The sequence below is a fragment of the Chiloscyllium punctatum genome, chromosome 2 (assembly GCF_047496795.1).
Source record: "Chiloscyllium punctatum isolate Juve2018m chromosome 2, sChiPun1.3, whole genome shotgun sequence".
Taxonomy (NCBI): domain Eukaryota; kingdom Metazoa; phylum Chordata; class Chondrichthyes; order Orectolobiformes; family Hemiscylliidae; genus Chiloscyllium; species Chiloscyllium punctatum.
Window position 1 is genome coordinate 51,979,029 of NC_092740.1, and position 14,993 is coordinate 51,994,021.

The 14,993-nt window shown below is 40.9% G+C and overlaps 1 protein-coding gene across 4 annotated transcripts in view; it reads right to left on the bottom strand.

Moving 5' to 3' along the window:
- The window catches only part of edil3b (EGF-like repeats and discoidin I-like domains 3b), a 206,760-nt gene extending 195,086 nt beyond the window's left edge, over window positions 1-11,674 (bottom strand). For 2 of the 4 annotated variants that reach the window (XM_072582789.1, XM_072582776.1), the window contains exons 1-2: window positions 11,497-11,674; window positions 11,063-11,306 (exon numbers count right to left, since the gene is read on the bottom strand). In XM_072582789.1, the coding sequence (XP_072438890.1) occupies window positions 11,063-11,132 (70 nt within the window). In that variant the 5' untranslated portion in view covers window positions 11,133-11,306; window positions 11,497-11,674. The remainder of the gene's footprint in view (window positions 1-11,062; window positions 11,307-11,496) is intronic. The other 2 variants (XM_072582780.1, XM_072582766.1) reach the window with 2 other exon arrangements.
- Window positions 11,675-14,993: the final 3,319 nt, after the last annotated feature.

Genomic DNA, 14,993 nt, shown 5'->3' on the forward strand with positions numbered 1-14,993 from the left:
CCAATTTCTTCCTCAGTATTTTATGTCAGAGCTCATGCTTCTTCTGCTGTATTATGATCTGCCACAAGGGAAGAAGGTTTTGTGCTGATTGATGCTATAGTACCTTCCAACTCTGAGGAGAAGAGGGGTTTTGAGTATGTAAACACACTTCCACTTGGGATAATATTGTCATTTACATTAACTACTAAGCACTTATGTGCAGACAGTGTGGATACATTGTGCATTTTTCAAATCATAATACAATATGATTTATATCAGACTGATCACTCAAACCAATGCCAGAGTTAACATTAAGGCAACAAAATACATTATAGATAGTTAAATGCCTCCTTGGCAAGTCAATAACTGTGCCATTTATTGTCATCCAGCTGTGTGCCAGCTTGAGCTCAAAACATAATGATGGTATGCATTAACATTATTGATTTCAGCTACACAAGTTCCTTCCTGCTTAGCTTCCCTTTGTCACAAGGGCACAGTGATAGGATTTCATTGCACTTTCATTTTTCCTAGTTCTACCATCCTTTCTTCCTCTTGGCTCTGTAGCCTTTAAAACTGTAAATTCCAAGACTTAAATTTATATCTATATTTGTTCTTGATATTCTTATGTTATGCGGCTACTCTTTCATTAATGATAGATTTATTGGATCTCCTTCAATATCCTTGAAGGACTAGCCTTATTGTGTTTTTAAATTTTACCACTTATCAAATGTGACACACTGATTCTGAATGAAAAGACAATTCTATTTTACACCAAGCAATCCAACATTACTGGCAAGTCTTAGCCTTTAAAACAGATTTCCCGAACATTTTGTGCAATCGTTTTTAACAGTACAAAACTCAATTAATCACATTAATTTTAGCCACTAAGTTCTTAATAAGCATGGTTAATGTTTAAGCCTGGTCTTTTTTCTGTTATTCCTATAAATCAGAGGTGGATGAAGTTATCTGCAGTAAAATTGAAAGCACTCACTACTGTGAGTGACAGCTCTTTAAAAATCAAAAATACCAACATTAAAGGAGGCAAAAGAGGTAAAAAAAAATCCAATGATCTACTTTCAACAGTGAGATATATTCATATAAAATCTCCAAATGCTGGAAACCTGAAATACATTGGAAATGGGAGTCGATATTAGAGTGGTGCTGGACAAGCACAGCAGGTCAGGCAGCATCTGACAAGCAGGAAAATCAATGTTGCCAGCAAAAGCCCTTCATCAGAAGATTCCACTTTAACCTTCAATATATGTAGTACCCACCTCCACCTACATTGGAAATACTCAGGAGATTAGGCAGCACCCATGAAGAGAGAAACATGGTTTAACATTTCATGTTGATGACCTTTCTTCAGACGTCAAAATGTTGGGTTGTATAGGAGGTTTTATAAACTATGGAACAACAGAAAAACACAAATGGAAAGGCCTGCAATTGCTGAAATACAGAAGTGATATCAAAAATGGAATGGTGGAGCTGCTTAACAGAATGATATCCATATGCTGAATTAAGCAGCAAAAGATTTTCAGATATTTATGAGGGCTCTATTGTAAATCTATGGTTTAGTACAAACATTAGTTTCCCCATTTCCTCTCTGGATCCTTTCCCAACCCAGGAGCCAACTCTCCACTGGGGGAAAGCTCCAGTTTTTAAATTCAAAGTCCAATTAGTACTACTTGCTCTCCAATCAATTTTGAAGGTGTTCAAGCTAAAAACTTCAAAGACCCTGTATTTTTAACATTGTCACCCTTGCACTGTCAACGGACACCAAAATAAACATGGGCCTCGAGGAGCTGTAAATGGAATCAGCAAAATGATTACTGTCACTTGCTTCCTAAAAAATATGGGAGCAATTTTTAGAATCCGAACTCAATATCGAATCTGAAAGGTTTTGAAATGTGTAATCAGAACATTACGTGCTGTTCTGCAAGCCTCCATTTAGCTTCACTGAAACAATGTCAGGAGTTAAGAACAAAAAGGTTAGAGTGAGAATGTAGTGGGGAATTAAGATGGCAAACAACCAGGAGCTCTGGGTCATGTCTGTGACCTGTGTGAAGTATCTTGCAATCAGCCAATCTAGGTTTGCTATCCCTGGTGTAGATGGGACCATGTTATGCACAGTGAATACAATATGTTGAAAGAAGTTCAAGTAAATCACTGTTTTAACTGATAGGAGCCTTGGTTCTTGGGAAAGCAGGAACCGCAAATATTGCCTCTCTTGCACTAATGTGGGAAGGCACTGTGAAAATAGAGGGGTTGGGTGGGGTGGGGGGGGGTGGGGAGAGTGAGTTAGAGTGTGAGGAAAATGTAGGCTTATGTCAGGGAGTGAACTGTGTGCAATGCTGAAAAGGATAGGGAAAGGTGTATTTGGTGATAGCATTATGATGGTAGAAGTGGAAGAGGATGATCTCTTGATGTGGAAGCTGCTGGAGTGGAAGGTGACAGAAATGAGATTTGGAAATGACAACACTAGTGTGAACTATTCTCAAACTTTAGTATAGAATTTGAGTTCAGATCAGTACCACCATTTCTAGGTTTTACTCTTTTGCCTGTTTTTTTTTTGCACTTGTGGTTCGGGAGTGTGAAGATGGAGTGAGGGCAGAAGTGTAGGAAATAGGTCAGGCAGTGTCATGGTAAACAAAGATGAATGGAAATCCTTGGTTGAGGAAGAAGCTATCTGAAATGCTGTTGTGGAAAATAGCATTGTCAAAATAGACAGAACAGAGACAGAGAAGAGAGCTAAGAAGAATGAATACAGTTCTTTCTGGAAAAGGGTAAGGAGAAAATGTAATCAAGGTAGCTATGGGAGATAGTGGCATCATAGTGAATATTGGTTGCAATCTGCACTGAGAGATGTAAATGGAGAAGTCAAGGAAGGAAAGAAATATGGATGGACCATGTGAAGGCACAAGAAAGATGAAAACATGAAGCAAAGCTGACTACATTTTCCAGTTCAGAGTGACAGCAGGAAGGAGCACCAAAAAAAAAAAGAGGTGAGGAAATAGAACGAAGATGGACTTTAACAAAGAATGTTCCTCCTAGCCTATGAAAGGCTGATATAGCTAGGACCCATAATAGGACCTATACAGACACATTTTATTTAGGAATCTGAGAAGGGTTTAAAACAAAGTTATCTGATCTAAGAACAAGTTCCAGGCTGATGATTGTAGAATTGATAGAGAATAATCACACCTACATTCAAGGAAGCAGCAGGTCATACCAGAGAGATTGGGGGTACAGGGGCATCAGATGTTCATAGTGAAAACAAGATGTTTCGGGCTAGGAAATTGGAAACTATAAAAGTAGTAGAGTGTATCACAAATCATAGAACGAGGTCAGAAAAGATTGGACTAGGGAGGGCATAAAAAGAACTAAGAAAGGAAGAAATCAATACCAAGGGATGGGAATAGGCTGAAACAATGGATCAAGCAGCAAAGAATGGCTCTACTGTTGCCATTTGAGACGTCTCTCAGCTAATATGTCTAATATTCTCATCACCACTCCTTCTATTCCACACCATAGAGTCATAGAGATGTACAGCATGGAAACAGACCCTTCGGTCCACCCCATCCATGCCGACCAGATATCCCAACCCAAACTAGTCCCACCTGCCAGCACCCGGCCCATATCCCTCCAAACCCTTCCTATTCATATACTCATCCAAATGCCTCTTAAATGTTGCAATTGTACCAGCCTCTACCACTTCCTCTGGCAGCTCATTCCATACATGTACCACTCTCTGCATGAAAAAGTTGCCCCGTAGGTCTCTTTTATATCTTTTCCCTCTCACCCTACACCTATGCCCTCTAGTTCTGGACTCCCCGACCCCAGGGAAAAGACTTTGCTTATTTACGCTATCCATGCCCCTCAATTTTATAAACCTCTATAAGGTCACCCCTCAGCCTCTGACGCTTCAGAGAAAACAGCCCCAGCCTGTTCAGCCTCTCCCTATAGCTCAAATCCTCCAACCATGGCAACATCCTTGTAAATCTTTTCTGAACCCTTTCAAGTTTCACAACATCTTTGCGATAGGAAGGAGACCAGAATTGCATGCAATATGCCAACAGTGGCCTAACCAATGTCCTGTACAGCCGGAACATGACCAACCAACTCCTGTACTCAATACTCTAACCAATAAAGGAAAGCATACCAAACGCCTTCTTCACTATCCTATCTACCTGCGACTCCACTTTCAAGGAGCTATGAGCCCGCACTCCAAGGTCTCTTTGTTCAGCAACACTCCATAGGACCTTACCATTAAGTGTATACATTATCCCTGCCATTGTTTAATCACATCTGCTTTCCACCTTACAGATCATTTTTTTGTCCTATCCTTCAAACCCCAATCCCTTTCCAGGTCTCTGTACTTCCTTAAAACCTGTTACTTCTGTAACATTATCATATTCTTATCAAAGTCACAGATGTGAAACACTTTCTTTCTGAAGATGCTGTCTGACCTGCTGGGTATTCCTTACATGTTCTATTTGTATTTTAAGTGGATTCATATTTTGCTTTCTCCAGTGGACACACACTTAGAGCTAATAAACTTGATCAATTAACATTTCTTCTTGATAAAATGTTTTATTCACTTTTCAGAGCACATATTAAGAACTTAATATGTACTTTAGTTTTAAGGAGGGCATTTTTGTCAAATTAAATCTGCAAATTGAATGACAGTTTCTGTCATGGTACAGTTTCAAATCATGAATTCCTCTAGTTTCTCATCAGCTGCTTAAGATATGGTCTTAGTTATCAGTTCAACCTTGCAATTGTAAGTTATTAAGTAGCAGCAGATTTTTTTTTTAAAATTTAGGATTACATAGGATAAATGGTACAAAAAGGGCCTACCAGCACAAAAAGCCAACACTGATATTTGTTATGTATGCATGCTTCCTTCTATCTATAGTGGTCTACATCCACAATCACAGCCATCTATTCCCTTCTCTTTGTATGCTTGTCAAGCTTCTCTTTAAATGCATCTCTACCATTTGCTTCAGCCACTCCCCTCTGGTGCAAATTACGACTTTTTGGAGCCTTTATTAGTGCCAAAATACCCTTCCTAATTGTCAGATTCACCTTAAAAAGTGACAAATGTTGCATGGCAATGTATATTTTTAAGGCATCTTTAACTGAGTAAACCAGGGTAAGATATTTCATAGGAATCTTCAAAATTAATATTGTGCTACATCTGGAAATATTCGGACAGATAAACATAAACTTGGTCAAAGATGTAGGTTTTAGCAAGCATCTTACGGAGAGGATTGGGACAAACAAGGTTTGGGAGGAAATTCTCAGTCTTCAGGCATTGGCAACTGGAGGCAAGGCCACCAGTGATGGAGTAATTAAATTCATGGTGTCAAAAGCTAGAATTAGATGATTGCCAATTTCTTGAAGGACTGTGGGACTCCAGACAGGCAGGGTTAATTCCATGGAAGAGTTTTTTAAACAAGCATGAGAATTTCACAATCATGATGTTGTCAAATTAGTTACAATGCTGGTGAGGGCAAGGTTGATGTACAAATAGAACCTGGTGCTGGGATGGGGAACTGTAATCACAGGTTCCTCCTATCCCTATCCTCCACTTCTGCTCTTGACTTGAGCATAGTATGTCCTTTAGACCCTCAGGCCCAGGTATGCCCACATTGTCCCAGGACTTGCCTTGTGTGCAAATTAGGATACAGACAACAAAGGCTGGATGAATGCAAATGCAAGATGGAAAACTGGTGAGAACAACCATAGGATTTGAATTATTTCAAATGATTCTTCTGATTCAATTGTAAACAGAGACATATTACTTTGGAATATTAAAACTTTTTTTAATAAAAAGACTCAGCCTCCCAGGAAGGCATTCAAATATAGCAGTCATAGAAGGATATGGGTATTCTTTAATCATGTTTTACACATTATTGATCCATGGGGTTTCAATGAAAAAAATGGAAAATGTCTGCTGTGCGCTCTTTGGTAATTTAAGAAAAAGCACCTGAGAATGATGCACTTCATAATGTGTCCGTCCAGCTCTTTCAAATGATGAACTGCATGACGGTCATTTAACAGACCAGGACAGACAATGTCATTTATAGAGTAAATGTAATGTGATGTCAACTATGGCAATCTTCCAGAGATCTTATGGGACAAACTATGGGAAATGAGAGTTCAATAATCGACAGTTTTGAAACCACATGTCAATTTTTAAAAATTACATTCGTTCTGGTGCAAGTATGATCCTTTAAAATGCCAAAAGTTAAATTGAAATGGAGATTTAATTTTCCTATCACAAAAGAGGACCTTGAAAAGAAAGATGCATTTATTCTGCTTATTATTGCATCCTTAAACTATGCCTTACAATCAAAGGATTATTTTTAACATGCAGTTACTATTGTTATATAGCAGGCAGTTTGCAGACAAAGAACAAATAAATTACAGATCAGAAAATCTCTCACTGCTGGTGATTAAGAGAATAATGTTGGTTAAAACACAAGAGAATATCTTGTCATTCCTCAGTTAATGCAGAATAGACAGATGTAGCAATGAATGACATCCTTTCTATAATGCACTGTATCAGCTAGTCGATGTGATCAGAGTGACTAGAGCAACAATGTGGGTGAGGGCAAGGTTGACGTGACTAGTGCTTGAATCTACAGCCTTCTGACTCAACCATAACTGTCAACATATCTCAGATGTCTGAGTGACAATTTGGGTGCAACTTGAGTACTGTTGCAAACAGGTTTTGCTCATTTGGTCCTTCTGCAGATGTCTCGAGTTTAGTAAAAGGTCTGAGCCGCAATTTTAAAAGTTTAGTGAATGTATGCTAGATACTTATACTGTAATGGACTGGGACATTTGAGCAATAATGTGCATGTACAAAGTAAAAGAATCTCAATTTTGTCAAATGAAATTTAAGAAAGATGGACATGCATTCAAACACTAGATCTTAAAAACTCACTTTATTTAGTTTAAACTTTGTATTTTCAGTACTGGGAGAAAGTAGGACTGAAAATACTGGAGAGTCAGTGTTGAAAAGTGTGATGCAGGAAAAGCACAGCAGGTCAGGCAGTATCCAAAACAGGAGAGTCTATGTTTTGGGCATAAGCCCTTTGAAGTGTCAACTCTCCATATTCCTCAGATGCTGCCTGTCCTGCTGAGCTTTTCCAGCACCACACTTTGACACTGTTTACAGTACTGAACAAGTAATTCAGAACTCTATTTCAAATTACACCATATGGCCAGCTGTGAGAACTGAATTAAATAAACCCAGTAATTTGTTAGCTCACACCAGAAAAACAGGCAGGACAGCTGCTGAATTACTAAATAATCAAACTAGTTCATTCGTGCGTAATTCTTCAGGAAGATAACCCACCCCTATCCGTTTGGCTTCCACATGACTCCAGTCATACAATAAGTAGACAATACTGGCAATAACTTAGGTTTCATATCAGGAAAAGACTTAGATAAATTCAATCCAGTGGACTCTCCAGTTGCACCTCACTCACATAAGCGTACTCTGGCCAATTTGGAAATTGTCCCACATACTAGACAAACAACAGCTTGATTTGGCTTTACTCACAGAATTCTGTCCATCAGCCAACATCCTGGACTCTTCCACTACCATTACCTGGTTATGTCTTGTCCCACCAGCTGGACAGACAGCAGATGGTCAGCAGGACATATTGATATGCAGTCAAAAGAGGCTCCAGACTTCATGAAATTTCACAGTTTCAAGTTAAACATTTAGGAAACCGTTTGCTGATCATCACCAACTGGCTCCTTGCATCAGATGAGAAATATATTACTGTTTCAGCCAGAATTTTGAAGAATCAGAGAGAAGCAAAACCACAAACTGCATTCTCATTCTCTGAACACATTATGTTGATATACCATAGCTGGCTGAGCCCTAAAGGATTTAGATGTCTGCAAGTTGAATTTTAGAAATGCTCCCTATTTTAAGCTTTACCAACACCATACACTTGCTTTGTCACAGCTGTGATGAATTATCAGTAATTTAATATTCCACACCTGGTAGGGCTACTTATAACAATGGTAGTTTCCCTAACTCTGGACCAGAAGGCTTGATTTTAAGTCCCACCTGTTCCAGACATCTGTAATAAACCACCTGAACAGGCCAATTCAAAATATCTGTTCCACAAATGGTGAATACAAGGCGTGATAAATTAAATTGGAGTTCAGTTTTGCCCTTATTCTCTATTATCCCCAAAGATCCCAGAAGCAAGTCACAAAGACTTGATGGATCTTGGCTTGCATTCTAATATCAGCAATCTGTATCATTGGACTAAGCTAAGGGAAATTATAACTAGCAATCTATAAACGTCTCCATTGTGGAGCTACATTACTTTTTCAAGGAACGTTAAATGTGCACACTTAAAAATGGCAAGTAATTTTGAAGTAAATAGATCCCTTATGGAATTTTTACCCAATATTCATAATATTGATAATATATAGAGTGCATTGCAAAACCATTTCAAACCATGCTGCACATTTTCAATAACTTGGTAAATACCCACAAAAGTACCCATGACTGGTCCTGTCGCGTCCAATTATATTTTGCAAATTGCCATGTGAGTGTAGGTAGCATAATAATATTAGACAGTCTTATTTGTGCACTTCATCTCATTGGTACAAAGAATATTTTCTTCAGAAGGTCCCTTTCAAAGAAATTTGGCACAGTTAAGGTGTGAATCAGAAAGGGACTGCAACAGGGAGGAATTAAGTATTACCACGACAGAAAAGAAAACAGAATCGAGATTAAAAGAAGTCAGTCAGATATATTTTTTCGCGGTCGTAAAGATACAAAGGGAAGTAGGATCACAGAGGATTTGTTATGAATCACCTGCTCTGTACAATGGATACGCCCTTATATTAACAGTTACGGGGCTTTGATATTTTTAATTACTATTTGAAGCCCTAAATTATAAAATATATTTTCAAATCTACTCCATCAATAGGTAGTTTTAATGAAACAGCTAACTTTTTTTAAAAGACTGGTTTTGTTTTAGATGATTTTAATTACCCAATAAACACCTGATCCCTAAATTCAACACGACTAGTGCACTTCATCTTAATCATTTATCTTCTACAGAGGAGCTCTGATACCTTTTTTTAAACTTGACTGGGAAAAAGAAAGACGAGAATTCAGTTAAAACCTGCCCAAAAATAAGTTCTAAAAACAAGCATGCATGCTGTGTAGGAACACAAACGTACAGCGGCAGCGTGCGTTTTCAAGCAGCATTGTGATTAATCATTTACAAGGTGATAAAATATTCAGTTTGATGACAGGGCTCTGGGTGTCGGTGTAATTCCGAAGGTTTGACAGTCGACATTAAATTATTCGGATTTTATCGCGCCTCAAATGGTACTTCCACGAGAAAGCGAGTCATCAACAACATAATCGGCTGAATCGGATCAGCGAAGGGGGTTCAGGGGGAAATCGTTCGTTCTATCGTTTATGGAGTAAAGCGCATTTTATTTCAGTATCAGAGATTAAACAGTGGGGGACGTCAGGACGGAAAAGCCTCGCTGTTCAAAGGGGTGGCTTCAGTCGCCTTTGTGTCTACAGGGGGCATTCTGTTATCAGCCGGAGAAGCTGAGCAGGGCAAATCGATGCTGAAAGCGGATCCTGTCCCCTGCGCTTTGGGGATATTTTGTTCCTCTTGGTTTGAAGGAACATTTGGGGAAATAGCATCATGTGGCAGACGGCATGGGGAGTTGTTTCGATTCTGCTCGAGAGTAAACGCTAGGCATTCAGGTTGCGCCCTCTCGTTTCTGTGTGTGTGTGCCTGTCTCAGACCGTGCTGGCGATGGGGGAGGCTGACTGATGGACTGGGGTCGCTCCGTGTTCCTATAGCCTTTCCTGAGGCTCTTGTGATGAACGGGGCGGAGTAGAGTGAGTGTGGAGCTAAGTGGACAGACCGTCTCACTGGCTCCCACTGACGCAGTCCACATTTCTCTTAGCTTTGTCCTCCAAAGATAGAGAGAGAGATCAGCAAATACCTTCCGCGGGGCTCACTGAATCTTCCAGCAGAGCGATTAAACAGTTGCAATTGTATTCGTTTAAAAACAAAAAGAAAAGACTTACCTGGCCCAGACGGGACTAGTCGAAACAAAAAATAAAATACCGGACTAAACCCTAATTTAGTAGGGACCCAGCGAGTCCGGAGTTACAGACCGAAAATAAAAAGGGAGCGTGGTTAACAAAGGGCGGATAGGGGACAGGCTTAAAATGACACATTTCATTAAAGTTTCCCACCAGGATCCATCATGTTAGGGTGGATTGGAGGAGATCAGTTACAGTTTACAAAAGGAAAAGGTTCATCTCCGCTTAGGGTTAGAGAAGCAACACACACACAGGATCAATGCTTGGGCAATGTCAACGTCCCGATCTGATCAGCACTTTGCTCGCGTCCCTTATTATCTCTCACGAATAGCTCATGTACCACTCCCCATTCGCAAGATCTTCTCAACAAACAGCTGCGGCTTGTTCCCTACAAACAGTACCCAGTTCCCAAGCCGGGCGGAGGGAATAATCAGACCATCACAAAATAAAGCGAACAAGGTACCACTCTCCCTTTCCCCCTTGCTTCTTTCCGGCCGGAGATGGAGAACAGAGGGGGAAAACAAGGAAAGTGGGGCTTATTTTGGTCTCGGAATCTTTCACTCACAGGATGGAGAAGGGTTAAAACTTTCCCGGGGCCCAGCAATGTCATACAAACTGCATATTTCGTGCGATCAGCGATAAATGACGTCCCGAGACGGTGAGGTTTAGACAACAGAAGAAAGACATACACACCTCTTCCCCTCTTAACCCTGTCCCAGCACAGCAGAAAGCCTCTAACATCGCTTTCCTTTTAAAATATCCAAACAGAAACCTTGAAATGATGTTTGTGCCGAACAGCGTGCACAAAAAGTGCTACCGTCAGAAAGGTTTATCTTGGCAGTTTATTTTCACAGACTGTTTGCAGGAAGTCCTAAAATCGAAACAATCACAGGTAGAGGTACACAGAGACAGACGTTCAAACAGTTCCCTTTAGGCTGTGTTATTCAGGTGTGTGAATAAACTTACCTTGGGCGAGCTGGAGGATAGTCAGGCTGATGGACAGGATGAAAGTGGCAGAGAACTGAAATATTCTCATGTTGACTGCTCTCACTCTCCCCTCTCTTTTCTCTCAATACAGCTTCGTACCCAGGGTGTCGCCACCAGTCTCCAGATCAGCTGCTCACTCGGCTTTTGCTGGGTCAGTGTGCTCAGTCAACGGCTGCAGGGAATGTACTGAAAGACTGGGCACTTTCAATGACGCCGAATGATGCTGCGTGTCAGTGCAAGCAGGGAGAGAGAGAGAGAGAGAGAGAGCAGTGAGGAACAGCCTGAGATAGCGCTGCCTGATACTGTGTCTCCCCCCTCCCCCCCCCCCCCCCATCAAAACACACATCCAGACAGAGACAGCGCCGCTACTCCACGTGCTCCTCTTCGCCAACACCACCCTGGAAACGACTCACCTTCCTTCACACCCCACTCCTCAACACTGCTGTCATCTGCACCCTGCACCACTCCATTCTCTGCCCGCACCTCACTCAATACCCTCTGTACCCTTTCCAGTCTCCTCAATCATCTGCCGGCAGCCTGCTCATCCACTTCCCCACGCACTTTCTCACTTCTCTCCGTGTCTTTCCCTCGTCCGCTCTATCCTCCACTCTCCCACCCCCACCCCCGCACGCACTTTCATTTTAATAACCAGCAAATCGGTTTGATCCAGTCTTTAAGTTTATTTATTTAATGTCGCGACAGTTGCTCGACAATGCGTAATTCTTGCAGCTTGAACTGATTAAATTGCTTTTGCAGTTCACCAATATTTAAATAGGCGTGTTGGAGTTGCAGATGTAAACTCGAAGCCTTGCAGATCTCAACAAATCTGGGCTAAATAAGAGTGCGCGATGGACTTGTGCTGAAGGAGTGCTCTGAGTTGTCCGTGTTGTGATGGAACTGAAAGCTCACTTGTGCATTGTCGATGATGTGATCTTATTTTATAATCACTGATAGCATTTTCGCTGGGCGCTGCATCCGCTGTTACCGTGTAATCGCAGTCCGTTGTCATTTCGCCATGTAAGCCGTGCTCTATGTATCAAAACACGTTTAAAACGTAGCACCAGCACGTTGTTCAACTGCAACTCGTGAGAAAAGTTGTTCTGATCACCCATTAGTGGTAGGTGCGTTCACCTTGTTGGCAACAATGGGGACAGAATTCCAGCTCATTGTCAGAACTGGATGCTGAACTTGGATCATCGAAATGTTATGGTGCACAAGGAGACCCTTCGGCCCATCGTACCTGCACAGGCTTTTTAAAAAAAGCATCATGACCTAATGCAAACCTCTTTTTTTGCCTCTATACCCTTACATACTAATTTTATCCAAATTATCATCTGATGCCCTCTTAAATACAGAAATTTAACCTGCCTACACCCTAGGCACTTTTCAGGCAGTCTGTGCTCCATTTTGAGTGGGGACTGATTCTCCCTATCAACACGATCCAGCCCACTCATGATGTTGAAGATCTCTGACAAATTTCCTGTCAGCTTTCTCTCCGAGGAGAACAGACCTAGCTTCTTCAATCTGTCTTCCTAGTTGAAGATTTTTTTATTCCTAAAACTATCCCTGCACTCTCTTCAATGTATTCACATCTTTCCGTTAGCGTGGCATCCACAACAATACCCAATATTCCAGCTGAGGCCTAACAAGTGTTTTATATAAGTTCAACATCACCTCCTTTGTCTTGTACTCTTTGCTGATATTATTAAAGGTCTCTATATGCTTTAACTGTTCTCGCCACTTGTCCTGCCGCCTTCAATCGTCTTCTTAGTAACATACATCACTTCAATTTCCCTGCATTGAAATTCATCTGCCACCTATCGCCCCACTCCACCAATTGTTAATATCCTTTTGGAGTTCTACAATGTTTAGAATTCTTCTAAGGTACATGTTATCTTTAAAATCTTTGAAATTGTCTTTTGCACATCAAGATGTTTCATTATGTACATATAAAAAAGCAAGCGTCCCATTACTGACTCCTGGAGAAATTCATTACAAACCTTCCTCTAGGCCAAAATATATCCATTGACTATTACCGTGTTTCCCAACACTCAGCAAATTTTGTATCCATGTTAATGCTAACCTTTTTATTCCATGACTGATTGCTTTCTTAGGTAAAAACAATGACTGTAGATGCTGGAAACCAAATTCTGGATTAGTGGTGCTGGAAAAGCACAGCAGTTCAGGCAGCATCTGAGGAGCTGTAAAATCAATGTTTCTGGCAAAAGCCCTTCATCGGGAATACAGGCAGAGAGTCTGAAGGGTGGAGAGATAAATGAGAGGAGGGTGGGGGTGGGGAGAAAGTAGCATAGAGTACAATAGGTGAGTGGGGAGGGGATGAAGGTGATAGGTCAGGGAGGAGGGTGGAGTGGATAGGTGGAAAAGAAGATAGGCAGGTAGGACAAGTCATGGGGACAATGCTGAGCTGGATCACAAGCCTGTCATGCAACATTGTATCGTACACCTCTAGGGTCCCATGTACACTACATTAGTAGCATGCCTTTCATTATCCTCTCTTGTTACTTCTTCAAGAAAAACTAGCAAGTTAGTTAGATATGCTTTCCCCTTTAGAAATCCATGCTGACTCTTTCCAATCAACTCATGTATTTTTATATGATGACTAATTTTGTCAGGAATAATTGTCTCTAGAAGCTTCCCTATCATGAAGTTAAACTGACTGATTTGAAATTGCTGGCCTTATCCCAAGTCGAGGAAAGACTGAAAGGTAATGACCAGCCCTATTAGGTGTTAGAGGTGATTTCCTCGAATTCCAGGAATTCCAATATAAAATTATTGTTTTATATGCTGCTGCATTGTTTTGGAACTTTGGGAGAGAAAGATCAAAACAATGGCAGTTTAAAAAGGAGGAAGACTGACATGGTCAGAGAAAGAAACCTGCACCACCATCTGACACAGCAGTGTATCTGCAGAGGTGCTGCCTTTGCTGCTTGAGTTCAAGTATCTCTAGGCATCTGGGTGTGTCTAGGAAAGTTTAACAAAGAGTGAAATTCACAGCTGACCTTGGAGGAACCTGTGTGGGAGAGGTCACAGCACTAGAGCACATAACTACATAGTTTTTAAGTGTAACTTTGCTGCAAATCTACAATAGTGAGTAGAGTGGTTTCTTTCTTTATTATATGTTTTACTATGAGCTGTCTCTTGATTAAATTTTAAAAATATAAACCATAAGTACTAAGTTATCCTGAAGCAGTGTTTTGTTTTAGAGCAATAAGACAGTGCTGTTTTCTGGGTGAGTAGATTGTTAAGGTGCAAAGATGGCCTTTAGTAGAGAGATGTAGCCTTCTTATTGGATGTGAGAGATTAGAGAGACTTTCCATGTGACTGATGATTATGTCTGCAGTAAGTATCTTTGGTTGCAAATCCTATCATATTGCATTGATTGGTTGGAGTGGCAGTTAGATGCAGTGAGGAATTTACAAGAGCAAGGAGGTGTGATGATGGCAGTTATAGGAAGGGAGAAATCCTGCAGATACAGTCAGATAGATGGGTTAACTCCAGGAAAGGTAGGACAGGGAGGCAAGTAGTGCAGGAGTCTCCTGTGGCTATTGCCACCTCAAACAAGTATGTTGTTTCGGAAAATGTAGGGGGTGATGGACTCTCAGGGGAATGTATCACGAATTGCCAAGTTTCTTGTACTGAGAATACTTCGAATGTAATGAGGGGTACCGCAGGTTCCAAGCGATCAATTGTGATAGGGGAAACTCTAGTCAGAGCTACAGACAGGCATTTCTGCGACTGGCAGAGAGAAATCAGAATGGTGTGTTGCCTCCCTGGTGCCAGGATCAAGGATATCTCACAGAGGGTGCAGAATGTTCTCAAAGGGAAGAGGGATCAGCAAGAGGTCATTGTACACATTGGAACTAATGACATAGAAAGGAAAAAGGATGAG